General features: G+C 54.2%; 1 protein-coding gene across 1 annotated transcript in view; it reads left to right on the forward strand.

Moving 5' to 3' along the window:
* Window positions 1-25,309, forward strand: part of ENPP3 (ectonucleotide pyrophosphatase/phosphodiesterase 3) — a 60,317-nt gene that overhangs the window by 11,592 nt on the left and 23,416 nt on the right. Inside the window, 11 exon segments of the mRNA XM_064170127.1 lie at window positions 403-481; window positions 4,696-4,818; window positions 9,221-9,346; window positions 10,551-10,593; window positions 10,595-10,609; window positions 12,515-12,612; window positions 16,934-17,013; window positions 18,013-18,132; window positions 20,027-20,136; window positions 21,662-21,727; window positions 24,400-24,472. Of these exon segments, the coding sequence (XP_064026197.1) occupies window positions 403-481; window positions 4,696-4,818; window positions 9,221-9,346; window positions 10,551-10,593; window positions 10,595-10,609; window positions 12,515-12,612; window positions 16,934-17,013; window positions 18,013-18,132; window positions 20,027-20,136; window positions 21,662-21,727; window positions 24,400-24,472 (933 nt within the window).

Here is a 25,309-nt window from a genome sequence, read left to right on the forward strand (position 1 = left end):
CCCCCCCAGAGAAACCTAACCACACAGCTGATTTCTAACTGGTGTAAATGCCTACAGGTGCTTCAAGGGTGGGTGTCAGGAGGGTGGGACCAGTGTCTTTTTAGTGGCAGCAGTGACAGCACAAACTTCAACATCAGGAGGTCCACTTAAAGATGAGGAGAAATTTCTTTACTGGAAAGGTGACAGAGCAGAGGCACAGGCTGCCCACAGAAGTGGTGGATTCCCTATCTCTGAAGACTTGCAGATCCCACCCGGATGTGGTCCTGTGCCACTTTCTCCAGGTGACCCTCGTGGCAGGAGGGTTGGACTGGAAGGTCCGCAGAGGTCACTTCCAACCCCTCCCATTGTGTGTGACAGTTCTTCACGACTGGGAGCTTGAGTTCTGCTCTTTCTGTCTGACAGGTCCTGCTCTGTGCTTTGGTGGTTGTCTCTCTGGGACTAGGTCTAGGACTAGGACTGCACCGTGCAGCCCAGGAGCAAGGTATGTTTGTGGGAGTGCCAGCAGAGTAACCACTGGTCAAGGTCTTCAGCAGAGGCTCTTCTGTGGCATGATGCCAGTGTTGTGTGAAAATAAAGCCCATGCATTCTCAAGCTGGGCTGGGTCAAAGCTGTGCACTCACAGTCTGTGCCTGAAGAACCTGCCCTGAGCTGATGCAGCATTTCAAGTGCCAGCCAAGACCTGTGCACTTGCTCCGCTGCAGCGAGCTGCCCGGCTGGGAAAAGCCTTTAGCTCTGCACGGCCTCTGCACAGTGGATACCACATTTCAGGCATAGGCAGTGCCCCCTGCAAGAGCAAGGAACCTTTCTGCAGCTCCAGGAGAACTGCACCTGCTAACCTGGGTTATCTCTGGCTGTGGGAGTGGGCAAAAGCTGGAGATGAGGTGCTCAGAGTGCTTCAGACAGTGTGAGCTGTCCCAGCGCAGGCTGCAGTGGAGCTGTGCTTGCAGGCTTGGGGCTCTCCTCGGGGGGGCTGCAGAAAGGCAGAGCTTGCCCTGTGCCCCACAGGGAGGTGTCTCAACTGTGGTGCCTTCACCTCCACCAGAACCCTCATTTAAACTCTTGCTGTGGAGCAGAGCAACCAAACCTGCAGATGTGGAAGGGACTTTGTGAAGATTAAGCAGAGAGGTCTGATCAGAGTCCCAGCAAGGCTGATGGGCCCTGCCTGTCTCCTGAGGGCTGCTTCCCACCCTGCCCATGGCCCCAGACCCCATTCCAGCCCCTGCCCCACTGATGCTGCAGCAGCTTTGGCGTCCAGGCCCCCACAGCCATGCCCTGCATGGCCACTGGACACTCTGAGCCAGGCCTACCCACAGGCCAGCAGCCATGGCCTTGTGCTGTGCTGGTGAATCTCTGTTTGGCTCACCGCGGGATCGAGGCCATGGCCCCACAGAGCAGTGTGGCCATGTCCCTGCAGAGCAGTGTGGCCATGTCCCCGCAGAGCAGTGTGGCCATGTCCCCGCAGAGCAGTGTGGCCATGTCCATGCAGAGCACTGTGGCCATGTCCCTGCAGAGCAGGTGGCTATGTCCCCGCAGAGCAGTGTGGCCATGTCCCTGCAGAGCACTGTGGCTATGTCCCTGCAGAGCAGTGTGGCTATGTCCCTGCAGAGCAGTGTGGCCATGTCCCCGCAGAGCAGTGTGGCCATGTCCCTGCAGAGCAGTGTGGCCATGTCCCTGCAGAGCACTGTGGCTATGTCCCCGCAGAGCAGTGTGGCCATGTCCCTGCAGAGCAGTGTGGCTATGTCCCTGCAGAGCAGTGTGGCTATGTCCCTGCAGAGCAGTGTGGCCATGTCCCTGCAGAGCAGTGTGGCCATGTCCCTGCAGAGCACTGTGGCCATGTCCCTGCAGAGCACTGTGGCCATGTCCCTGCAGAGCACTGTGGCTATGTCCCTGCAGAGCAGTGTGGCTATGTCCCTGCAGAGCAGTGTGGCCATGTCCCTGCAGAGCAGTGTGGCCATGTCCCTGCAGAGCAGTGTGACCGTGTCCCTGCAGAGCACTGTGGCCATGTCCCTGCAGAGCAGTGTGGCCATGTCCCTGCAGAGCAGTGTGGCTATGTCCCCGCAGAGCAGTGTGGCTATGTCCCTGCAGAGCAGTGTGGCCATGTCCCTGCAGAGCAGTGTGGCCATGTCCCTGCAGAGCACTGTGGCTATGTCCCTGCAGAGCAGTGTGGCCATGTCCCTGCAGAGCAGTGTGGCCATGTCCCTGCAGAGCAGTGTGGCCATGTCCCTGCAGAGCAGTGTGGCCATGTCCCTGCAGAGCAGTGTGGCCATGTCCCTGCAGAGCAGTGTGGCCATGTCCCTGCAGAGCAGTGTGGCCATGTCCCTGCAGAGCAGTGTGGCTATGTCCCTGCAGAGCAGTGTGGCCATGTCCCTGCAGAGCACTGTGGCTATGTCCCTGCAGAGCAGTGTGGCCATGTCCCTGCAGAGCAGTGTGGCCATGTCCCTGCAGAGCAGTGTGGCCATGTCCCTGCAGAGCACTGTGGCTATGTCCCTGCAGAGCAGTGTGGCCATGTCCCTGCAGAGCAGTGTGGCTATGTCCCTGCAGAGCACTGTGGCTATGTCCCTGCAGAGCAGTGTGGCTATGTCCCTGCAGAGCAGGTGGCCATGTCCCTGCAGAGCAGTGTGGCTATGTCCCTGCAGAGCAGTGTGGCCATGTCCCTGCAGAGCAGTGTGGCTATGTCCCTGCAGAGCAGTGTGGCCATGTCCCTGCAGAGCAGTGTGGCCATGTCCCTGCAGAGCAGTGTGGCCATGTCCCTGCAGAGCAGTGGCTATGTCCCTGCAGAGCAGTGTGGCCATGTCCCTGCAGAGCACTGTGGCTATGTCCCTGCAGAGCAGTGTGGCTATGTCCCTGCAGAGCAGAGTGGCTATGTCCCTGCAGAGCAGTGTGGCTATGTCCCTGCAGAGCACTGTGGCTATGTCCCCGCAGAGCAGTGTGGCCATGTCCCTGCAGAGCAGTGTGGCTATGTCCCCGCAGAGCAGTGTGGCTATGTCCCTGCAGAGCAGTGTGGCCATGTCCCTGCAGAGCAGTGTGACCATGTCCCTGCAGAGCAGTGTGGCCATGTCCCTGCAGAGCAGTGTGGCTATGTCCCTGCAGAGCAGTGTGGCTATGTCCCTGCAGAGCAGTGTGGCTATGTCCCTGCAGAGCAGTGTGGCTATGTCCCTGCAGAGCAGTGTGGCCATGTCCCTGCAGAGCAGTGTGGCTATGTCCCTGCAGAGCACTGTGGCCTATGTCCCTGCAGAGCAGTGTGGCAATGTCCCTGCAGAGCACTGTGGCTATGTCCCTGCAGAGCAGTGTGGCCATGTCCCTGCAGAGCAGTGTGGCCATGTCCCTGCAGAGCACTGTGGCCATGTCCCTGCAGAGCACTTGTGGCATAGTCCCTGCAGAGCAGTGTGGCTATGTCCCTGCAGGAGCAGTGTGGCTATGTCCCCTGCAGAGCACTGTGGCCATGTCCCTGCAGAGCAGCTGTGGCTATGGTCCCTGCAGAGCAGTGTGGTCCATGTCCCAGCAGAGCAGCTGTGGCTATGTCCCTGCAGAGCAGTGTGGCTATGTCCCCCGCAGAGCAGTGTGGCTATGTCCCTGCAGAGCAGTGTGGCCATGTCCCCTGCAGAGCAGTGTGGCCATGTCCCTGCAGAGCAGCTGTGGCCAAGTCCCTGCAGAGCAGCTGTGGCCATGTCCCTGCAGAGCAGGCTGTGCTATGTCCCTGCAGAGCAGTGTGGCTATGTCCCCTGCAGAGCACGTGTGGCCTATGGTCCCCTGCAGAGCAGCCTGTGGGCCCATGTCCCTGCAGAGCAGCTGTGGCTATTGTCCCCTGCCAGAGCAGTGTGGCTATGTCCCTGCAGAGCAGTGTGGCCCATGTCCCCGCGCAGAGCAGAGTGGCCAGGCCATGCCGCATTGCACCCCGGCCCATCGGTGTGTGAGCTGTGCCAGCGGCTGTGTCGATAACTCGGCTCTCAGTACGCACCCTCAGGGCACGAGGTGCACACCTGCCCCTCAGCATGATCAGCCATGGACACCCCACTGCAGCAGCATGAGGCAGGCCTTGTTTCCCTCATTGCCGAGGTGTCCCTTATCTCTCTGAGATAAGGCAGCCAGCAGCTGGTGGGAACCAAGGTCAGCATCCGCCTGTTGTTATCCTTCTTCACTTTGCATTCCCACAGTCCTGTTGCTGTGTCTAGGGAGGTGCCCACTGCCTGCTGTGAGGCTGCCATGGTGCCCAGCTCAAGCAGTGGGATGGGCTATGGCTGCCAGGCCCTGGCTAGCTGTCTGCAGGGTGTGCTCATGACTCTGGGTGCCCAGGAGGGCCCCTGTGCCGTGCAGCTACTTGGCAGGCACATTAGGGAATGTCACTCCTCATCTTGCATCCACAGCCCACAGGAGATGCCAGTTTCCCCCTCCTCATGCCAGGAGGGTGGGACACCTGGGCAGTGCCCCCTGTGCCACCAGTCCTGGGGGCACCTGCCACAGGCTCTGGGTGAGCATGGCTCAAACAGCCACCAGGATCCTCACCATCCACAGGACTTCCTGCAGCTGTACCTTTGCCTTCCTGACCCCTGTGCCAGTGACCACAGGGAAAACTCCTCAGGAAGGAGATGCAGGAGATTGCTCAGCACATTCCTGCCCACAGCCTATGTCCATCACCTGTTGCCCTCAGCTGTCTGGGCTGTCCCAGCACTCAGCCTTGCTGCCTTCTCCCCACAGTCAGCTGCAGACACAAGTGCCACGAGCCCCCTGGGGCAGAGGTGCCAGGGTGCCGCTGTGACAGCGCCTGCCAGGAGCGGGGAGACTGCTGCTGGGACTATGAAGACACCTGCGTGGAGCCAGGTATGTGCCCTTCAGCCACTGCTCTCCTGTGCCCTGGGCTTGGTGAGACTGATGGGGAAAGGATGGTACCCTCATCACTGCCTGCAGCTACCTGAAGGGAGGCTGTAGACAGCTGGGGTTGGACTCTGCTGCCAGGCAACCAGCAACAGAACAAGGGGACACAGCCTCAAGCTGTGCCAGGGCAGGTTCAGACTGGATGTCAGGAAGAAGTTGTTGACAGAGAGAGTGATTGGCACTGGAATGGGCTGCCCAGGGAGGTGGTGGAGTTGCCATCCCCTGGAGGTGTCCAAGACAAGCCTGGATGAGGCACTTAGTGCCATGGTCTGGTTGATTGTCTAGGGCTGGGCGCTAGGTTGGGCTGGATGAGCTTGGAGGTCTCTTCCAGCCTGTATGATTCTGTGAATCTATGATTCTTTAAGCTTTCCTGAAGCTTACAAGCCCAAGGGAACAAAATTTAGGCTGCCTCCCCAAATTAGGGGGAAGAGTGAAATGAGTAAAACACCCAAACAGCCTTGAACTGATTTGGAAGTTAAAAGGTAACTTGAACAATAAATAAAAGCTATTTAAGGTAAAGGAAGGTTACAGAGCTATAAGGGAAGGGAGTAGATAGAGGTGGACAGCAGTGGATTCTCTGGATTGGGATGGATTTTGTCCTTGGAGGCAGGAGGCAGCAGGGCTGGCCAGGAACAGCAGCAGCAGGGAGATGCTGCAAAGGTGAAGGCAGGCACAGGAGAGCCAGCAGGAGCTGGGCTGGGTCTTGAACAGGGCTGTGGGCAGGAAGTGGGAGTGGGATCAACTTTGACCTGGGGGGTCCTGCACCAGGAGGGGCCAGGGACACCTGGGGTCAAGTTCCCAGAGCACTCCCCCAGCCTAGGAACAAAGGATCAGTTGTGCTGCTCGTCCAGGCAGAGGAGGTGTGTGAGGTGCCCGAGGAGCAGGGCAGCCCAGCTGCTCCTGCATGCAGCCGCCAGAGGTCAATGAGAGCACAAGGACTGGCAGGACACAGACCCTTCCTGTGCCTTTACCAAAGCTTACCCTGTGCTTTTGGCCCCCACAGACAGCAAAAGCACTTGCAGGGCACATTTCCTGCACAGGTGAAGCTGTGGGCTGAGTGCAAGCGGAGGCCATCAGTGATCCTCGTCCAGGGCCCTGAAATGCTGCTGCTGCTTTGAGTCCTGGGCTTGGAGGTGTGCAGCTGGCTCCCAGTGGACTGGCCAGGCAGAGAGGCTGCACAGCTGCTTGATGGAGAAGGACCTGGGGGTGTTGACTGACAGCTGAACGAACATGAGCCAGCAGTGTACCCAGGTGGCCAAGAAGGCCTAAAGCATCCTGTCCTGGATCAGGAATAGTGTGGCCAGCAGGTCCAGAGATGGGATTGTGCCCCTCTGCTCAGCACTGCTGAGGACACTCCTCACATACTGAGTTCTGGTTTGGGGCCCTCTATAAGAAGGACATTGAGAGGCTGAAGCATGTCCAGAGAAGAGCAACACCACTGGGGAAGGGTATTGAACACAAGTCTGGTGAGGAGCAGCTGAAGGACCTGGGGGATGTTGTCTTCAGAAGAGGAGGCTGAAGGGAGACCTCATTGCCCTCTGCAACTCCCTGAGAGGAGGCTGGAGTCAGGATGGAGTTGGGCTGTTCCCATGTGCAACAAGTGGCCAGACAAGAAGAAACAGCCTTAGGCTGTGCCAGGGGAGGATCAGGTTGGGTATCAGGAACAATTTCTCCCCAGCAAAGGTTCTCAGATACTGGCACAGGCTGCCCAGGGAGCTGCTGGAGTCCCCTTCCCTGGAGGGGCTTCAGAGCTGCATGGATGTGGTGCTGAGGGAGGTGGTTTGGTGGCAGTGGTCAGCAGCAGTGGTGGGGCTGTGAGCTCTGGGGGAGTGGCTGCATTGGATGGGCTCAGAGGTCTCTTCCAACCTGAGCAGTTTTGTGGTTCTAAGGCCAGACCCTTCTCCAGTTACTCTCTCTGCTCTCACAGCAGCTGCTCAGATGTTTTTTCATCCTTCTTCCTCTTTCCAGCTCTTTCAGCCCATTGCTATAGAGGGGTTTGAGTCTGTGTTTGGGGTGAGAGATGAGGCCGATTTGCAGGGTTTTAAATAATTTATTAATCTATACAGAGAGGATTTTCCCCAAACTCATGCACAGCTAAGCCACACAAATCCTGTGCATGCAGCTGGTGAAACTGTTGTACAGAATGTCTATTGACAGCCGAATTGAGCAACTTGGTAGAGGCTTTAGAAATGTCCTGGATTCTGCACCCTACGCTGATTAGGCAGAGGGGAGAAATTAATGAATGAGAGAGGATATTTATAAAAATACATATATTTAGTAACTTCCAACATTTCAACTCTCGCCACCCCCAACCACTGAACTTTAATATTAAATTGTTCTTTACACAGTTATGAAGAGGTTATGGAATATCTATCTACAGAAACTTATTAATAACCAGCAAACATTCAAACTGTTAACAGAGAGAGAGTTTTCCCCATGGCTTAATGCTGCCTGGGGTCTTATACTGTTTGCCCAGCAAAGCTGAGCTGAAAGCTGCTTTCTGCTCTATGGCAGAGGTAATAGAAATTACAGAGGCATTTACTCACAGTTCTTATCAATTATTAATCACCCTCCAGGGCTGCATCAGCCTATTGCAAGTGTCCAGTTCTTCAGGGTCTCTGACTGCGGACTTTGAGGCTGGAATCCTCCAGTTTCAGGGGAAATGGCAGTCTCTGACCTTGCTGCTGGCTCCTGCTGGCTGCTCTCTCCAGGAGTACGCAAGCAGGATCTCCAGGTGCAGAGGCAGGAGTCTGTGCAGTCTGAGCATGGGTCTAATGCTGGCTCCTGAGGCCGATCGCACGCAGACAAGTGGATCTGCTCCTGGCAACCCACGGCATTGTGCACAGCAGGCACTCATACAAAGGCAGGCATACAGCTGCAAGGAGGTACGCAGGCAGGCAGGCAAGCATGTGGCAGAGCCACAAGCAATGTTGGGGAGGCTGCACGTGAGCCTGTGCACCCCTATTTATCAACTGTGGGCCAAGAGTTAACGGTCTCATTGGCCACTGGAATGACCAATCAGGTTGGAAGTCACCAAACCTTACCACACTAGGTAAAACCCACAGGCCTGGACTCCAGGTATGGGAATCACGTGGGCCTAGCACCAGGCAGGCACAAGCTGGGCATGTGGGGGCTTACACAATCAGGTGTCCTGGGCAACTGACTTTATGGCCCCGATCTGTTGTGTCTCTGTTCTCGTTTACCCCTGGTGCAGGCAGAGAGACATGTCCAGGCAGAGCAGGCATAAATAAGCCTGCTTTTGGCCTACAGGCCCTCCACCGCACCTGGTCAGAGTCTTGTGGCATAAAGTGCCACTGGTAAAGTTAGTAAAATTCTCTAGCAACTTGAATCAAGAGAGTTCAAATGCTCACTGATTGGAAGCCTCAGTAACTGTGGTCCCCAAAATACACACAGTGAAAGCCCTGTGGTTGATTCTCGTGGAGCTGATAGTGCAGCTCGAGCTGGGGCAGGCTGCCTGAGCAGGTGCCACGGGCACGGCCGGGCTGATGCGGCAGGCTGGAGTGGCGGCCGGCTGGGAGCGCCTCACTCCATCGTCCACTGGGTCGGTGCAGAGTGCCCTGGAGCAAAGGGTCACGGAAGGCGAACAGAGGTAGTGGCCCCAGGCAGGCTGAGAGAGGTGAGCGGAGGAGGTGGCAAGAGCCCCTTGCTTACCTGGATCGCCCGATTTATCAGCTGTGGGCCTAGGCTGATGGTCCTTTGGCCACAATACTGTCCAATAGGCTTCTGGCAGTCAGCCCAAACACACCCAGTTAGGAAGGGTCCACAAGTCTGGCACCCCCAGGTATGGGGAGAGCATAGGTGGGCCACACGCTAAGCACGTGGGCTTACACAACCTGTTTGCAAGCACATTCTATAGCCAGGGCAGGCACCAGGCCTGTTGTGCCCCTTTTGTCCATTTAATGTGTCTACCTCTGGTTTGGGCAGAAAAACATGTTTGGGAGGGAAAACATGTCCAGGCAAGCACAGGCATAGGTAAGCCTGTTTGGGCCTGTGTGGCCCTCCACTGCACCCATGTATTTTGAAATCTGTTGGGATTCACAAGGAACAGCAGGAAAAAGGAGGACTGTGGCTTTGAATATTATTATTACTTTTAATCTTTCTGGAAGGCATCCAAGAGGGTAACCTTGGGGACACCTCTGTAAATAAATTTTTCTGTGACTCTGTTAACCACTCAACGACCCAGAAATTGGCTGGAGGTGTTGAAGGAAATCTTGAGCTTTCCTTTCAAGTGTAAACTTTGAGGAAATGTTTTGATTTTTTAAAACAAAACAAATCCCAGTGTGAGGAATTTCACACCCAAATCCCAGCCTCTGTCTCCCACCTGCAGCGCGGTCCTGGAGGTGCACTCGTTTCCGCTGCGGTGAGACGCGCGTGCCGGGCAGTCGCTGCTCCTGTTCTGATGACTGCCTGCAGAGACAGGACTGCTGTGCCAACTACTACAGTGCCTGCCAAGGTACGTCGGGAACAAGCCCACGGATACACAAAGCGTCCTCTGAAGTAAAGAGTTGGGCAGACACGGCAAACGTAAAGGCAGATGCCTTTGTTTCTCCAGGTCAGAGCCTGGCAGTGACAGCTCAGGCAGTGAGGGGAAGCTTTGGGTATTTTTAACTAGGCAGAACAATGAGAGTGCCTCCTGCAGAGGAAAGGCAGTGTTTGGAATGAGGCAGCAGTGCTCCCACTGTGTGCATGTGGGGTTGTCTCTTCCCCATCCCCTTTCCTTTCCTTTCCTTTCCTTTCCTTTCCTTTCCTTTCCTTTCCTTTCCTTTCCTTTCCTTTCCTTTCCTTTCCTTTCCTTTCCCACTTCCTTTCCTTTCCTTTCCCACTTCCTTTCCTTTCCTTTCCTTTCCCACTTCCTTTCCTTTCCTTTCCTTTCCTTTCCTTTTCCTTTCCTTTCCTTTCCTTTCCTTTCCTTTCCTTTCCTTTCCTTTCCTTTCCTTTCCTTTCCTTTCCTTCCTTTCCTTTCCTTTCCTTTCCTTTCCTTTCCTTTCCTTTCCTTTCCTTTCCTTTCCTTTCCTTTCCTTTCCTTTCCTTTCCTTTCCTTTCCTTTCCTTTCCTTTCCTTTCCTTTCCTTTCCTTTCCTTTCCTTTCCTTTCCTTTCCTTTCCTTTCCTTTCCTTTCCTTTCCTTTCCTTTCCTTTCCTTTCCTTTCCTTTCCTTTCCTTTCCTTTCCTTTCCTTTCCTTTCCTTTCCCACTTCCTTTCCCACTTCCTTTCCTTTCCTTTCCTTTCCTTTCCCACTTCCTTTCCTTTCCTTTCCTTTCCTTTCCTTTCCCACTTCCTTTCCTTTCCTTTCCTTTCCTTTCCTTCTTCCTTTCCTTTCCACTTCCTTTGCCTTTCCCTTTCCCCTTCTCTTCCCTTTTTCCTCCTTCCCCAGGTTTAGCTTCCATAGCAATTTCCTCTCAGCTTTGCCCTGTCTGTGCTGTGAAGGTGTTTGCCTTTACCCTACCTTAATTGCCCACATCAGCCCTTCAGGCTTTCAAGGGCTAAATAGAATGCACTACAGTGTTTTTCTGCAGGTCTCTTCAGCCCTATGTTGCTGTAATTCTCTGCTGAAGCAGCAAGAGTAGCAGGAGGAGATCTCAGAAGTTAACCAGGAAGCTCTTTCTTGTTTGAGTGATGTCTCCAAATGCTGACTCAGTGTTTTCTTTGGTTCCCTTAGGTGAGCTGCCCTGGGTAGAAGAACCCTGTGAATCACTTGAAGCTCTCGTGTCCAGCTGGGTAGGACAAGATCATTTTGTCTCCCTTAGCAAACCAAATTGTTGTGACTGTCAGAAATATCCAGTGGCCTGAAGCAGGTTTTTGTCTTTGCTGAGAATGAGGTTTCTGCCCTTGAAGTTATCCTGCAGGAGTAGTTTGTGGCTGACTAGTAATGGTTTGCCTTTCTAAGACCTGCACAGTCTTTTATCATGTACAGCTTAGAGCAGAGTACAGGAGTTCATACTGAAAGTAGCCTTGAAAAGGTCTGGAAAAGTGTTAGAGTTACCTCCAGGCTCACCTCTCACAAACTGACCCCAGTCCTGCCTGTGTTCCCCTGTTGTAGCTGTGATAATGCACAGAGGTCACCGAGGTGAGCAGTAAGAGCTGACTGTGACTGCAGCTGCTTACTAAGTTCCAGGGCATTGGTTACTTGGCTGACCTGTGAGAGGAAAGCAGTGCTTGAAAGGGAGCTGTGAAAGTAGCCTTACACCTGCAAAGATGCAAACGGGACCAGCTGACAGCTGCCTGCAGCTCAGGGCATCGCAGAATGGCTCAGATTGAAAGATATCTGCTACCAGCCCCTGGCCTCAGCTGGACTCAGCTGCTCAGGGCCCTCATCCAGCCTGGCCTTGACACCCCCCCAGCAGGAGGCAGCCACAGCCTCTCTGGGCAGCCTGTGCCAGAATCTCATCACCCTCCTACTGAACAACTCTACCTCAGCCTCCACTCTACCCTGCTCTCCTCAGCTCCAAACCGTTCCCCCTTGGCCTGTCTCAGACCCCCTCAGCACAAGTCCCTCTGCAGCCTTCCTGCAGGATCCCTTCAGGCACTGGCAGCAGCTCTAAGGTCCCCCTGGAGCCTTCTCCTCTGCAGGCTGCACCCCCCAGCTCCCTCAGCCTGTGCTCACAGCAGAGCTGCTCCAGCCCTGGGCTCATCTTTGTGGCCTCCTCTGGCCTCACTCCACAGCTCTGTGTCCTGCTTCTGCTGGGGCCAGCAGAGCTGGAGGCAGGGTTGGAGGTGAGGTCTGAGCAGAGCAAGGGGCAGAATCCCCTCTCCTGCCCTGCTGCCCACCACAGCTCTGGCTGCAGCCAGCACACAGCTGTCTGCTGGGCTGCATGAGGGCACTGCTGGCTCCTGGGGAGCTGCCTCAGCAGCCAGTGAAGGGGCCTGGCACAGCTGTGTGATAAGGAGGCACTGAGAGCCCTGGGCTGGGCATCCTGGAGAGGAGAAGGCTGAGAGGGGATCTGAGCAATGGTTACAAATAGCTGAGGGCTGGGGGGCAAGAAGCAGGGGCCAGGCTCTGTGCAGTGCTGTCCTGGGGTAGGACAAGGAACAATGGACACAAACTGCAGCCCAGGGAGTTCCACTCCAACATGAGGAGAAACTTGTTTGTTGTGAGGGTGCTGGAGGCCTGGAGCAGGCTGCCCAGAGAGGCTGTGGAGTGTCCTGTGGATACTTTCAAGCTCCACCTGGAGGTGTTGCTGTGTGCCCTGCCCTGGGTGCCCTGCTCTGGCAGGGGGGGTGGACTGGATAAGCTCTGGAGGTCCCTTCTAGCCCCTACCAATCTGTGGCTCCATGATTCCAGTGATTCTGTTTGCTCTCAAATTTGAACTGTTCGTTTGCTGTGACACTGTTCTTAGGTATGATTTGTTAATGTTTGGTTTATAGATCTCTGTGTGGCAGACAGAGACAAACATGTACATATGGGTGCACAATTTGTTACCGGTGCTGTTAGGTAGCTCTGTAGTTCTGTTTATGTACTGCACGTAGATGTCTATTTGTTACTGTGAGATTGTTGCTGGGGAGCAAATGGGAATTCTGGATCCTGCTTTTAAGAGTAAAACTTATGTTTTAATTATGTTTATGCTGCACAAGTCACCAACTGTCTAAAGTCCTTTCCCACAACAGTCTCCCATTTTCTTGCAGGTTCACCCTCCCACCGCTTATCCTCTTTTCCATGGATGGCTTTAGAGCAGAGTACTTGCAAACCTGGGCTTCCTTGCTGCCCAATGTGGAGAAATTCAGTAGGTGACTCCAAGTGCTTTGACTTGTTTGTTTAAAAGCCTGCAACCTTCCCAGCCCTTTTTGCTGCTGTCCTGCACAGGTGTTGCTCAGCAAGGCCAGAAATAGCCCAGATCAGCTCTCCCTCATCAGCTGCATCTTTTCATTGTAGTATGTTCTCCATTCACCCTTCCATTTGCACAGCAGAGAAGATTTCTTCCTAGCAAGGCCTCAGATACTGGGCAGCAGCCTCTTCCCAAATGAATAGTTTGAAATACACATCCAAATACAACCTAAGACCAAAAAAAAGGTGCAGAGGATTCCCTGCATTCCTTGTACTCCACTGACAAATTCTAGCTGGTAAGGAGGTCATCACTAAGGCACAGTATGAGGACAAAATGTTCTGGGGTTACTGGGAAGCTCTCCTCAAAGCTGCACTTTGCCACGTCAGATATTTTAAGATAGGAAGTAGAAAAGTACTTCAGTTAAAAGAAGCATTTCAGTTAGTGCTCCTGTAACTAAATGCAGCCTAATCTACTTACTGGTGCCGCCTTGGAAGGCGTCTGCGTGACGAGCATCAGAGGGCACAGCAGGTGCTGCCTGAGAGAAGAGGAACAACTTCTCCTTTATCTGAGCTCCATCAGTCTTGCAAACAGGCATTAGCTTTAGAGGTCTGACTGTCCCCAAACCATACAAAAAATGTCTTAAGAGGACCTAGGACACCTGATTTCATGTCCTCTGGAATCAGGGTGATGGATCATATGGTTAGGACCATCCTTGGGAGACTTCATCTGGAGTCCTGAGCCCAGCTCTGGGTCCCCCAGCACAAGGACATGTGGAACTGTTAGAGTTGGTCTGGAGATGCTCATGAAGATGATCAGAGGCCTGCAGCACTGTGAGCATAGGCTGCAAGAGTTTGGGCTGTACAGCATGGAGAAGGCTCCAGGGAGACCCTACAGCAGCCTTCCAGAACCTGAAGAGAGCTACAGCAGAGCTGGAGAGGGACTTTGACAAAGGCTGGGAGTGACATGATGAGGAGTAATGGCTTCAGGCTGGAAGAAGATGGATTTAGATTGGACATTAGGGAGAATTTTTCCTTCGTGAAGGTGCTGTGGCACTGAACAGGTTGCCCAGAGAAGCTGTGGGGGCTCACAAGGTTCAGTAAGGCAAAGTGCAAGTTCCTGCACCTAGCCTGGGGCAACCATCCCAGGCTGGGGGTGCTGAGACTGAGAGGAGCCCTGCAGAGAAGGCCTTGGGGGTGCTGGGAGGTGAGAAGTTAGACAGGAGCCAGCAGTGGGCACTGGCAGCACAGAAGGCCAAGGGCAGCCTGGGCTGCATCCAAAGCAGTGTGAGCAGAGATGGGGAGAGAGGATCCTGCCCCTCTGCTCTGCTCTCCTCTGCTCTGAGGAGACCTCTCCTGCAGGGCTGGGGCCAGCTGTGGGGCTGATACTCAGCAGGAACTGCCTGGAGTGGTCCTGTCTGTTCTGAATACCTCATGTTCTGCATCTGCTCATCTGAAAACTGTACCTGGCTGCTACTTAGCCTGCCTGTTAGTGCAAACATTCTGATTTTTGTTGTCCTTCTGACTTTGGAAGGAACTTGACTGATGGAGGAGTCACGCACGCAGGAGCCTGCGCTCAGTGCCAGTCCTCTGAACCAGGTGACAGGGAAATACCAAACAGGCCAAAGGCCACCTGGATGTCCCCAAGAAATCCTTGCCAACAAGAGCAGAGCTAATGCAGCACTGTTCATGTTTTTGCTCAGCTCCCACCCTTGGTTATGCACATTCACAGTTCTGCTTCTCAGAAATCTACAGGGAAATTCCTTTCTGTGCAAAGGACAAGAAAGCAAACCACTGATCTGTGACATGAACTATTTCCTCCCTACTGACTCCATAAACCTGGCAGAGCTACTCAGGCTGGTACAGAGGATACAGACAGTGCAGGCAGCTCCTTTGCCACTCCAGAGGAGCGCAGCCAGAGCCAGGCTGGTTCTCTCATGCCCTTGTCAGTTTTCCAGCCCTTCTTTAAACACTCTTTAAGCCTGTTTTTCTGTACCACACTGACTAACTTCAGGCTCTCCTTGTTCAGCTGATCTCTAGTTCAAGCCAGTTTGCTGTTGTTTGGCTGAAACACTGTGCAGCAGAGTGTGCTTGGGGGTCCTCCAACCAGAGCTAAGGCCACAACTACTGCTCCAAGTCAGTGAGACTGAGAAGTGGCATTAAGGCATCTTACACTCCTCTGGGTAAATACATTGGGTCCTGCACTGGATTTGATCTATAAGCAGAGTGTGTCCAGCAGATCCAGGGAGGTTCTCCTGCCCCTCTGCTCTGCCCTGCTGAGATCTCATCTTGAGTACTGCCTTCAGTTTTGGGCTCCCCAGTTGCAGAGGGACAGGGATTTGCTGGAGAGGGTCCAAAGGAAGGCTATGAAGATTATGAGGGGACTGGAGCACTGCCTGGTGAGGAGAGGCTGAGGGACCTGGGGCTGCTTGGTCTGGAGAAGAGAAGACTGAGAGGGGATTGAATCAATGTCTATAACTATCTGAGGGCTGGGGGTCAGGAGGGGGGAACAGGCTCTGCTCACTGCTCCCTAGGATAGGACAAGGAGCAATGGATGGAAGCTGCAGCACAGGAGGTTCCAGCTCAGCACAAGGGGGAACTTCTTGCCTGTAAGGGTCCCAGAGCCCTGGCACAGGCTGCCCAGAGAGGCTGTGGAGTCTCCTTCTGTGGAACCTTTCCAGGCCTGTCTGGATGTGTTCCTGTGTGCCCTGAGCTGGATTGTGTGGTCCTGCTCTGGCAGGAGGTTTGGACTCAGGGATCTCCTTGGGTCCCTTCCAACCCCTGACGTCTGTGAGCCTGAGATCCTGTAAGTTGGGTGCTGCACTGGATTTGATCTCTACATTGGGGGCTGCACTGGATTTGCTAATGAAGTTGGGTACCACACTGGAGTTGATAACTAAGTTGGGTACTGCACTGAATGTGATATTTAAGTTGGGTACTACACTGGGTTTGAGAGCTGAGTTGGGTACCAGACTGGACTTAGGTATTGCAAATATTCAGGCATGGAAGTGCCTCAGAATTGTGGATGTGATGAAGTATTTGGATCTCCTTGTGACCTGCATCAAAGCTGCCAGCTCTCATGCAGATGTCTCAGGTAACTGAGGATATCTCAGCTGGCACCAGGCATCAGTGCTTAAGCAGCTGAGTCCTGCCAAACACCAGGTCACCAGGCAGCTCTGCAGAGTGTCCTGCTTGGACTAACCTGAGGCCTTGGTCTCATTGCACAAACATCCTTCTAGTGCCATCTTGGGTCTCAGGAGTATCTGAGACACTCACCTGGGTAGGCAGGCAGGATGTGGAAGCATCATCTGAAGGGCAGGCAGGATCATTAAAGATGACTCAACTGACCAGCTGGGGCTGGGCACTGGTGATGTTCCTCAGGGATCTGCATGGAGACCACTTCTGTTTGACATCTTTATTGAGGACCTCCATTCATGCACAGAGAGTGTCAGCAGTGAGTCTGCAGATGACACCAAGTGAGGTGGCAGTGCTGGCTTGGATTAGAAATGCTGTGCCCAGCAGGAGCAGGGAGGCCATTGTGCCCTTGGTGAGGCTTTGAGGAGGCCACATCTTGAGTGTTGTGTTCAGTTTTGGGCACCTCAATACAGGAGAGATGTGGAGGTGCTGGAGCAGGTCGAGAGAAGGGCAGGGAAGCTGTGAAGGGCCTGGAGAGTAAACCTGATGAGCAACTGAGGGAGCTGGGGATGGTTGGTGTGAGGCAGAGGAGGCTGAGGGCAGAGCTCATTGCTCTCTACAGCTACCTGAAGGGACACTGTGGAGAGGCTGCTGCTGGGCTCTGCTCACAGGCAACTGGAGACAGAACTGGGGGGAATGGCCTCAAGCTGAGGCTGGGGAGGTTTAGATTGGACATTAGGAAAAGGTTTTTCATGGAGAGAGTGGTCAGGGACTGGAATGAGCTGCCCAGGGAGGTGGTGGAGTCATCAAGCCTGGCTGTGTTTCAGAGTGGTTTGGATGTGGTGCTTGGGGCTGTGGTTTAAGGTGACTCTCACAGAGCAGGGTTCTAGGTTGGGCTTGGTGCTCCTGAGCAGCTCTGCCAGCCTGCATGGTGCTGTGATGCTGTGAGCCATGCAGGCTTTAGGCAGTGCCCAGGCCCTGCTGGCTGCAGTGGGGCAGGAGGCTCAGCTCACAGGCAGACACTGAACTCGGGGGGGACATTTCCTCCCTAAGCACTGGGCTGTCATGGGGCTGTGATTGTTTTGTGACTCTTAGCTTCCAACCCAAGCACATTCTAAACAAATGGATGTTGCTTCCATCTGTTGCAGAAAGGTGTGGCACACACTCCAAGTACATGAGAGCTGTTTACCCCACCAAAACCTTCCCAAACCACTACACTCTTGTCACAGTAAGTGAATTTGCTGCTTTGTCTCTGCATGCCTGGGTGGCACAGAAAGGCTAGAGGGCACAGAAAGGATCTGCTGGAGCAGGTCCAGAGAAGGGTCACAAAGATGATAGGAGGGCTGGAGCACCTCTCCTACAGAGACAGCCTGGGGGAGCTGGGGCTGTTCTGCCTGGGCAGGAGAAGGCTTCCAGGAGACCTCAGAGCTGCATTTTAATATCTGAAGGGGACCTACAGGGGGCTGGGGAGGGACTGTTCTGAGGAGCTTGGAGTGATAGGATGAGGAGCAATGATTTGAAACTAGAGCAGGGTGGGTTTTGATTGGGCACTAGGAGGAAGTTCTGCACCATGGAGTACTGGAACAGGTTACCCAGAGAGGAGGTGCAGGCCTCATGCCTACAGACTTAGGGCCTGAGCACCCTGCTTTGGTTGGAAGTGTCCCTGCACGCTGCAGGGAGCTGGACAAGATGAGCCTCGAGCATCCCTTCCACACCAATGCAGTCTATGATGCTGTGACTTCCTGCTGCCAGTCTTTTTTGTGGGCCATGGGAACCCAAGCTACAGGGGTACAGGGGGAGGCAGATACAGAGATACTCCACGAGGGAAGGGGCTGTGTGGCTACATCTGCTGTCTGATCCTGGGCTGCCCTCTGGTTGCTCCTGCTCTTTGTCAGCCTGACTAGATCCAGGCAAGCGTGGGTAAGGACACAGCCAGGTGATGTGGGTTGGGAAGGGTCTGGCAGCTGATGTACAGCCATAGGACATATATAGTGTGTTACAGCACCTTGGGCTTGAGCTGGGCTGGGCAGGAGCCAGGAAAACTCAGGGGCTATGGCCAGGCAGGCTGCATTCCTTGGCAGGAATCTGGCACTCTGGCTGAGCCAGGAGAGCTGTTCTGTCTTTGGGATAAAACAACACTACAGATCCTCCAGCAGTGTGCACTGCAGCCAGCTGAGGCTCTTTGGATCCAAGATGCAGCAGGGCTTTGCCTGCTTTCCCTGTGCAGGGGCTGTACCCAGAGTCCCATGGCATCGTTGACAACAGCATGTACGATGTGGAGCTCAACAAGCATTTCTCGCTCTCGGGGACAGAGAAGTTCAACCCTGCATGGTGGGCAGGACAGCCGGTAAGTGACTGCTCCTTTGTGGCCAGACTGCTCAGCTGACAGCCTCCTCTTCTCCAGAATGAACAGCCCCAGGGCTCTCCTCTCAGCCTGTCCCTGCAAGAGCTCTCTGCTGGGCTTCCCTAAGCACTCCCTCTTAACTGGGGAACCCAGAACTGGACATAGTACTCCAGATGTGGTCTAACTAGGGATGAGTAGAATGTGAGAAGAACCTCCCTCGACCTGCTGGCCACACTCTCAGTGCTCCCCAGGAGACCACTGGCCTTCTTGGCCACATTGCTGCCCCATGGAGAACTAACTATCAACCAGGACTCCAAGCTCTTTCCCCATGGAGCTGTTCTGCAGCAGGCCAAGCCCTGACCCTAACTCTGCTAATGCTGACAATTAACATTTCCACTCAACGCAGCAGTCAGTAAAACGACTTCCATAGTTTGGCTAGTACTGCAGTCTGGTGGCTCTCTGGCCACAGGAAACCACTCCCAATCTTTGGTGTGCATTTATCATGAGGTATTTTATTGCTCCAAAAGGAAACCTGAGCATCCACATCCAACTGATAGCAGTTCACAAGTTCGTTCACTCAGTCCAGGCAGGTGTAACTGAGGAAGAGACTGGCAAAGAGCTGTGCACCCAGCAAGGTGACCACACACACAGTGTGTGCCACGTGCCAGTGAAAAGCCCACACTGCTTGTACCTCTGGGCAGCAGGAGTACTGTTTCCTAGTGATGCTGGCTGAAAGACATCCCAAATGTATCTGCCACGTAGTGAGGTTCAGTGCCATGGACATCTGCTGCAGAGAGTCCAGGGGAGGGCTCCAAGGACTGCAGCACTGCCTGCTGAGGAGAGGCTGAGAGCCCTGGGGCTGAGAGTCTGGAGGGGAGAAGGCTGAGAGGGATCTGAGCAGTGTCTGTCACTATCTGAGGGCTGTGGGTCAGGAAGGGACAGGGACAGCCTCTGCTCACCTGTGCCCTGGCAACTGGAAACTGCAGCACAGGAGGTTCCGCCTCAATGTGAGGAAGAATTTCGGGGCTGTGAGGGTCCAGAGCCCTGGCACAGGCTGCCCAGAGAGGTTGTGGAGTCTCCTTCTCTGGAGCCTTTCCAGCCCTGCCTGGATGTGTTCCTGTGTGACCTGTGCTGGGTTATATCACAGGATCACAGGATGTTAGGGGTTGGAAGGGACCTCCAGAGAGCATCAAGTCCAACCCCCCTGCCAAAGCAGGATCATAGGATCTAGGGAAGAGAGGGGAAGGGGGAGGGAGGGGAAAGAGAGGGAAAGAAAGGGGGAGGGGACAGGGAGTGGAGGGGAAGGGTAATGGGGAGGGGAGGCCTTAACCACAAGTCCTGTGAGGAGCAGCTGAGGGAGCTGGGTGGTTCAGCTTGGAGAACAGCAGGCTGAGGGGGAGACCTCATTGCTGTCTACATCTCCCTGAGAGGAGGCTGCAGTGGGGCCTGGGCTCTGCTCCCAGAAAACAAGTCACAGGGTGAGAGGAAATGGCCCCAAGTTGCACCAGGGGAGGTTCAGGTTGGATATTAGGGAAAATGTCCTTAGCAAAAGGGTCATCAGGCAGTGGCCCAGGATGCCCAGGGAGGTGGTGGAGTCCCCATCCCTGGAGGGGTTTAAAAGATGTTTGGCTGAGGAGCTTAAGGACAGGGTCTAAGAGTTGTGCACAGGGAGATGTTAGGCTGTGGTTGGGCTTTTCCAAGCAGTTCTGTGATTCATGTTTCTTCAGCATGTATGTGTAGGAAACCACCTTCAGATCAGGGATGGCCTTTAGGCAGCTGTGTGTGTGACAGCAGAGAGCAATGCAAGCTTGCAGCCTATTTTCTCATCCAGTTCTGAAGCTTGGCTTTGGTGAGCTGTAAATGCCTCCAAATAATAAGTTTGCATCTTTACCCTTAGATATGGCTGACAGCAATGTACCAAAATCTGAGAGCAGGAACCTACTTCTGGCCAGGCTCTGATGTCCCTGTTAATGGATCCTACCCCACCTACTACCACCTGTTCAACAGGTAAGGCTGCACAGGGCTTGCAGGAAGTCACCGTGATTGCTCTGAGCATCCAAACGGCCTTTTGGCAGGTGAGGGAAGTGGAACTGAAGCTGTTTAGAGGACAGCCTGAGAGGTCAGTGCTGTGTCTTGGCACCCTGACTATGTCATGGAACCATCACCCAGCTTGGAAGGGATGTGCAAAGCTCATCCAGTCCAACCTCCTGCACTCAGCAGGGACCTCCTCCACTACAGCAGGTTGCCCAGGGCCCTGTTGAGCCTCTCCTTGACAGCACAGCCTGGCTGGGGCACTTAGTGCCATGGTCTGGTTGCTTGGCCAGGGCTGGGTGCTAGGTTGGGCTGGCTGAGCTTGGAGCTCTCTTCCAACCTGCCTGATTCTGTGATTCTATGTCTCTGTGGCTAGCACAGTTCTGCAGTGCTGCCTGGATCAGCCCTCAGCAAACACCTGAGCACTGGAGGTAGCTACCATAAAGCTGGTGCCTGGGGGAAGGCAGAGCTGTCAGGGCTGAAATGCTTCCCCACAGCAGACAGATGCCTTACTTGCTTTTGAATGGTGAAAGCTCAACGTTTGTGCGTGCTGGAAAGAACAACAACTATCCTGGGCTGTGCTCCAGGTTTATGTCTTGAACTTGGAATCTCTTTTTTCCATGAATTTAATTGGAACTGGAGTGCTCCCAGCACCACCTCGTGTTTGTGGTGGCCAGGCCGGGATCCCTCTGATTTACCAGCAGAAGTGAGAAGGTGCATTTGGCCAAGCCTAAGAGCAGCACCGACTGCTGGTACCTTGCTGAATGGCATCAGTCTTGAAATCATGGGATCCCAGAATGGTTTACGTTGGAAGGGACCTCAAAGCTCAGCCAGTTCCAACCCCCCTGTGCCACGGGCAGGGACACCTCCCGCTAGAACAGGTTGCTCAAGGCCTCACCCAACCTGGTCCTCAACACCTCCAGGGAGATTGTGGAGCACAGAAGCACCGAATGGGATCTTTGATCTTTGATCACATCCTGTGCCTCTGTGCTCCTCAACCTCCCTGGGCAACCTGTGCCAGTCTCTCAACACCCTCACTGCAAACAACTTCTTCCTAACATCGTTTCAGCCTCCCCTCTGCCACTTCAAACCCATTCTTCCTCCTCCTGCCATTCCCAGACCTTGTCAATAGTCCCTCCCCAGCCCTCCTGCAGCCCCCTGCAGATCCTGCAAGGCCACTCCAAGGTCTCCTGGAAGCCTTCTCCTCTCCAGCCTGCACAGCCCCAACTCTCTCAGCCTGTGCTCAGAGCAGAGCTGCTGCAGCCCTCTCAGCATCTTGGTGGCCTCCTCTGGACTGGCTCCAACACTTCCATGTCCTGCTTGTGCTGGGAGCTCCAGAACTGCTCACAGGACTCCAGGTGGGGTCTCAGGAGAGCAGAGTAAATCCATAGCTGTGACTTCATTCCATCAGGTGGGGTTGGACACTTTCTCTGTGTGTAGGGACCAGAAGAGCCTTGCTAACATCAGGTCCTTGTGTTGCTTGTGTGTTTGTTCTTTCCAGTTCAGTTTCATACGAAGAGAGGATCTCCGGGATACTGGAATGGCTTGATTACCCCCAGCCCGAGAGGTAACAGCCTTATCTGCTGCTCTGTGAGCCTCTAGCTCAGAGAGCTTCTCCTGCTTAGCAGCTGAAATGGCTCTTGGTGTTTGTGAGATATCACAGAATGAACCAGGTTGGAAAAGACCTCTGAGATCACCGAGTCCAACCTAGCACCTAACACCTTCTGATTAACTAACCCCTGGCACCAACTGCCTCATGCAGCCTCCTCTTAAACACCTCCAGGCAAGGTGACTCCACCACCTCCCTGGGCAGCCCATTCCAATGCCAATCACTCTCTCTGCCAACAACTTCCTCCTCACATCCAGCCTCAACCTGCCCTGGCACAGCTTCAGGCTGTGTCCCCTCGTTCTGTCCCTGGGTGCCTGGCAGCAGAGCCCAACCCCACCTGGCTACAGCCTCCCTGCAGGCAGCTGCAGACAGCAATGAGCTCTGCCCTGAGCCTCCTCTTCTGCAGGCTGCACCCCCCCAGCTCCCTCAGCCTCTCCTCACAGGGCTCTGCTCCAGGCCCCTCCCCAGCCTTGCTGCCCTTCTCTGGGCACCTTCCAGCACCTCAACATCTCTCTTGAGCTGAGGAGCCCAGAACTGGACACAGCACTCCAGGTGTGGCCTGAGCAATGTTGAGTACAGGGGCAGAAGAACCTCCCTTGTCCCAATGGCCTCACTGTCCTCATCCAGGCCAGGATGCCATTGGCTCTCTTGGCCACCTGGGCACACTGCTGGCTCATGTTCATCTGCCAACCAGTCTCCCCAGGTGCCTCTCTGCCTGGCTGCTCTCAGCCACTCTGACCCCAGCCTGTGGCACTCCATGGGGTTGTTGTGGCCCATGTGCAGGACCTGGCACTTGGACTTGTTAAAGCTCCTGGCACTGAGCTATGCCCATCTGTGCAGCCTGCCCAGGTCCCTCTGCAGAGCCCTGCTGCCCTCTAACAGATCCACACTTGCTCCAGCTTGGTGTTCTCTGCAAACTCACTGCTGCTGGACTCAATCCCCTTCTCCTGTTCATCAGTGAAAACATTAAACAGGACTGTGCCCAGCACTGATCCCTGGGGCACACTGCTGGTGCCAGCTCAGCTGGATGTGGCTCCATTCACCACCACTCTCTGGGCCCTGCCCTCCAGCCAGTTCTTCACCCAGCACAGAGTGCCCTGTGCCAGCCATCTGGTATGTTAGCTCCTTCACCTCTTCCAAAGCTCCTTTGCTGGGAGAAATCTGTTCCATGAATATGGCTCATCATGGAATACCAACTTGGAAGGGCCCTCAAGGATCCTCTGCTCCAAACTTGCCAATCCTACTCTGCTTCCTACATCTCTGGCCTGGGTTCTGCCACTGGTGCTTGAGAGGCCAAAACTGGGACAGAAGCACCCAAGGCACTGGGAGACTCCTGCTGCTAGCACAGTGGCACCAAATTCTCCAATCCAGGACACAGCCGCAGTCCTCCCACATCTGCTCTCCCCTCCCAGAGCAGAGTCAGGCAGTGCTGTTTGGAAACACAGCACAGAGCCAGAGCAAGCAGAGAGGCAGAGGAATATGGGGGCAAGGAGAGGGTCCCCCCCTCTACAAGCTGCTCTGGGCTTGTAGTCTGCACCACCCTCAGCTCAGAGCTTCCACATTTTCGGGGTAAGAGTGGAGGTAGAGAGGATGGGAAAGTGAAGATGTATGGGAGGGGGACGTGCTGCTGGCTAAGTGTGCTCGTGTTGTTGTGTCTCTTGGCTCGAGGCATGGCCTGGAAGATTCAGTTTGTAGTCTTAGTGTGTGGGTGAAAGATTTTTGTATGAAATACATTGCCCCAGGAAGGTGAATGGCTGAAAGGAGCTGCAGGCAGCAATCCAGGATGCAAAGGAGATGTCAGCAGAGAAAGACCTGGGAATGCTGGATGACAACAGCTGAACGTCAGCAGAGTGTGCCCAGGTGGCCAAGAATGGCACCAGCATCCTGGCATGGATCAGCAATGGTGTGGCCAGCAGGAGCAGGGAAGTGACTGTCCTGGGCTCAGCACTGCTGAGGCCACTCCATGAGTTTCGGGTTCAGTTTTGAGGCCTTCAGTCCAAGGACACTGAGAAGCTGGAGCAGGTCCAGAGAAGGGCAGCAGGGCTGGGGAAGGGTCTGGAGAACAGGGCTGGGAAGGGGCAGGTGAGGGAGCTGGGGGTGTGCAGTGTGGAGAAGAGGAGGCTGAGGGAGACCTCATTGCTCTCTGCAGCTCCCTGAGAGGAGGCTGCAGCCAGGGGGGCTGGGCTCTGCTCCCCAGCCTTGGGTGACAGAAGGAGAGGAAATGGCCTCGAGTGTCACCAGCGGAGATTTAGGTTGGACATTAGAAAAAACTTCTTCCCTGAAAGGGTTCTCAGCCCCTGGCAGAGGCTGCCCAGGGAGGGAGTTGAATGCCCATCCCTAGAGGCGTTTCAGAGGCAGGGATGTGGTGCTGAGGGCCATGGCTTAGCTCAGCCTTAGTGGAGCTAGAGAATGGCTGGAGTGGATCACCTGAAAGGTCTTTCCCCACCAACCAGTTCTGTCATTCTCTTCTGAATAGCAACACTCTGATGAAGTGGAATGATTGCAATTCCTGTGTGGAGGTCATTTGGGAAGGCATCAAAGAGTTTATTCACATTTTCACTTCAGTGTCCTTTGCTAAGTGCTGGCTCCAAAGCTCACATTTTTTCCTTCTTGTTTATTTCCAACCCCAGGCCTCACTTCTACACCTTATATATTGAAGAACCAGATTCTTCTGGCCATTCCTCTGGACCAGTTAGTGGCAGTGTAAGTGGTTTCTGTGCCTTTCTTAGACTGAATCACACAAGAAATGGTCCCATGCCATCATCCTCACTAACTTATCCTCTTCCAGGCTTGGGCAGCACAGATCAAACATTCCCATGATTGTTTTGTGACTTATTATTAGGGCAGGGAGCAGTGGATGGAAGCTGCAGCACAGGAGGTTCCATCTCAGCACAAGGGGCAACTTCTTGCCTGTAAGGGTCCCAGAGCCCTGGCACAGGCTGCCCAGGCCTGTCTGGATGTGTTCCTGTGTGACCTGAGCTAGGTCCTGCTCTGGCAGGTGGATTGGACTGGATGAGATCTTTGGGTCCCTTCCAGCCCCTGACACCTGTGATCTGTGAAGTCCTTGCCTGTGTGTGAACCAGAAGTGCAGTAACTTGAACAGACTGGAGTGAATCACTGTTGGGAAATGTTAATCACTGTTACTAACCCAGATCAGACTATTAGAGATACTATTCCTTGTGGTAATTAGGCTGAACTTCCATTTTATTGCCAAGTGCCAGCACGTGGCCTGGCAAGCCATCAGAACACTCTTTGTTCCTAGCACTGTACTTCAATGTTTGCTCATTTGTAACCCCAAAATACTGCGTTTTACTTGCAGAGAGGCAAAGGTTTGTGCTTTTAGGAGCTTAGGGCTCACCATATCTGCTCCTTCCCGGAATGGGTTTGCTTAATGTGCTTGGAAATGGTCTTCAGCAAAGGGTCTTGGAGTGGACAAGGACTGAACAACTCACTGCAGGCTTCTTTTAGGCTGCCTAATTGGAAAGGAAGCTCACTCTCCTCGCAGATAAAGGGCTCCACAACCCCTTGCTCTGTGTGGTT

Source organism: Pogoniulus pusillus, chromosome 33 (genome assembly GCF_015220805.1).
Source record: "Pogoniulus pusillus isolate bPogPus1 chromosome 33, bPogPus1.pri, whole genome shotgun sequence".
Classification (NCBI taxonomy): domain Eukaryota; kingdom Metazoa; phylum Chordata; class Aves; order Piciformes; family Lybiidae; genus Pogoniulus; species Pogoniulus pusillus.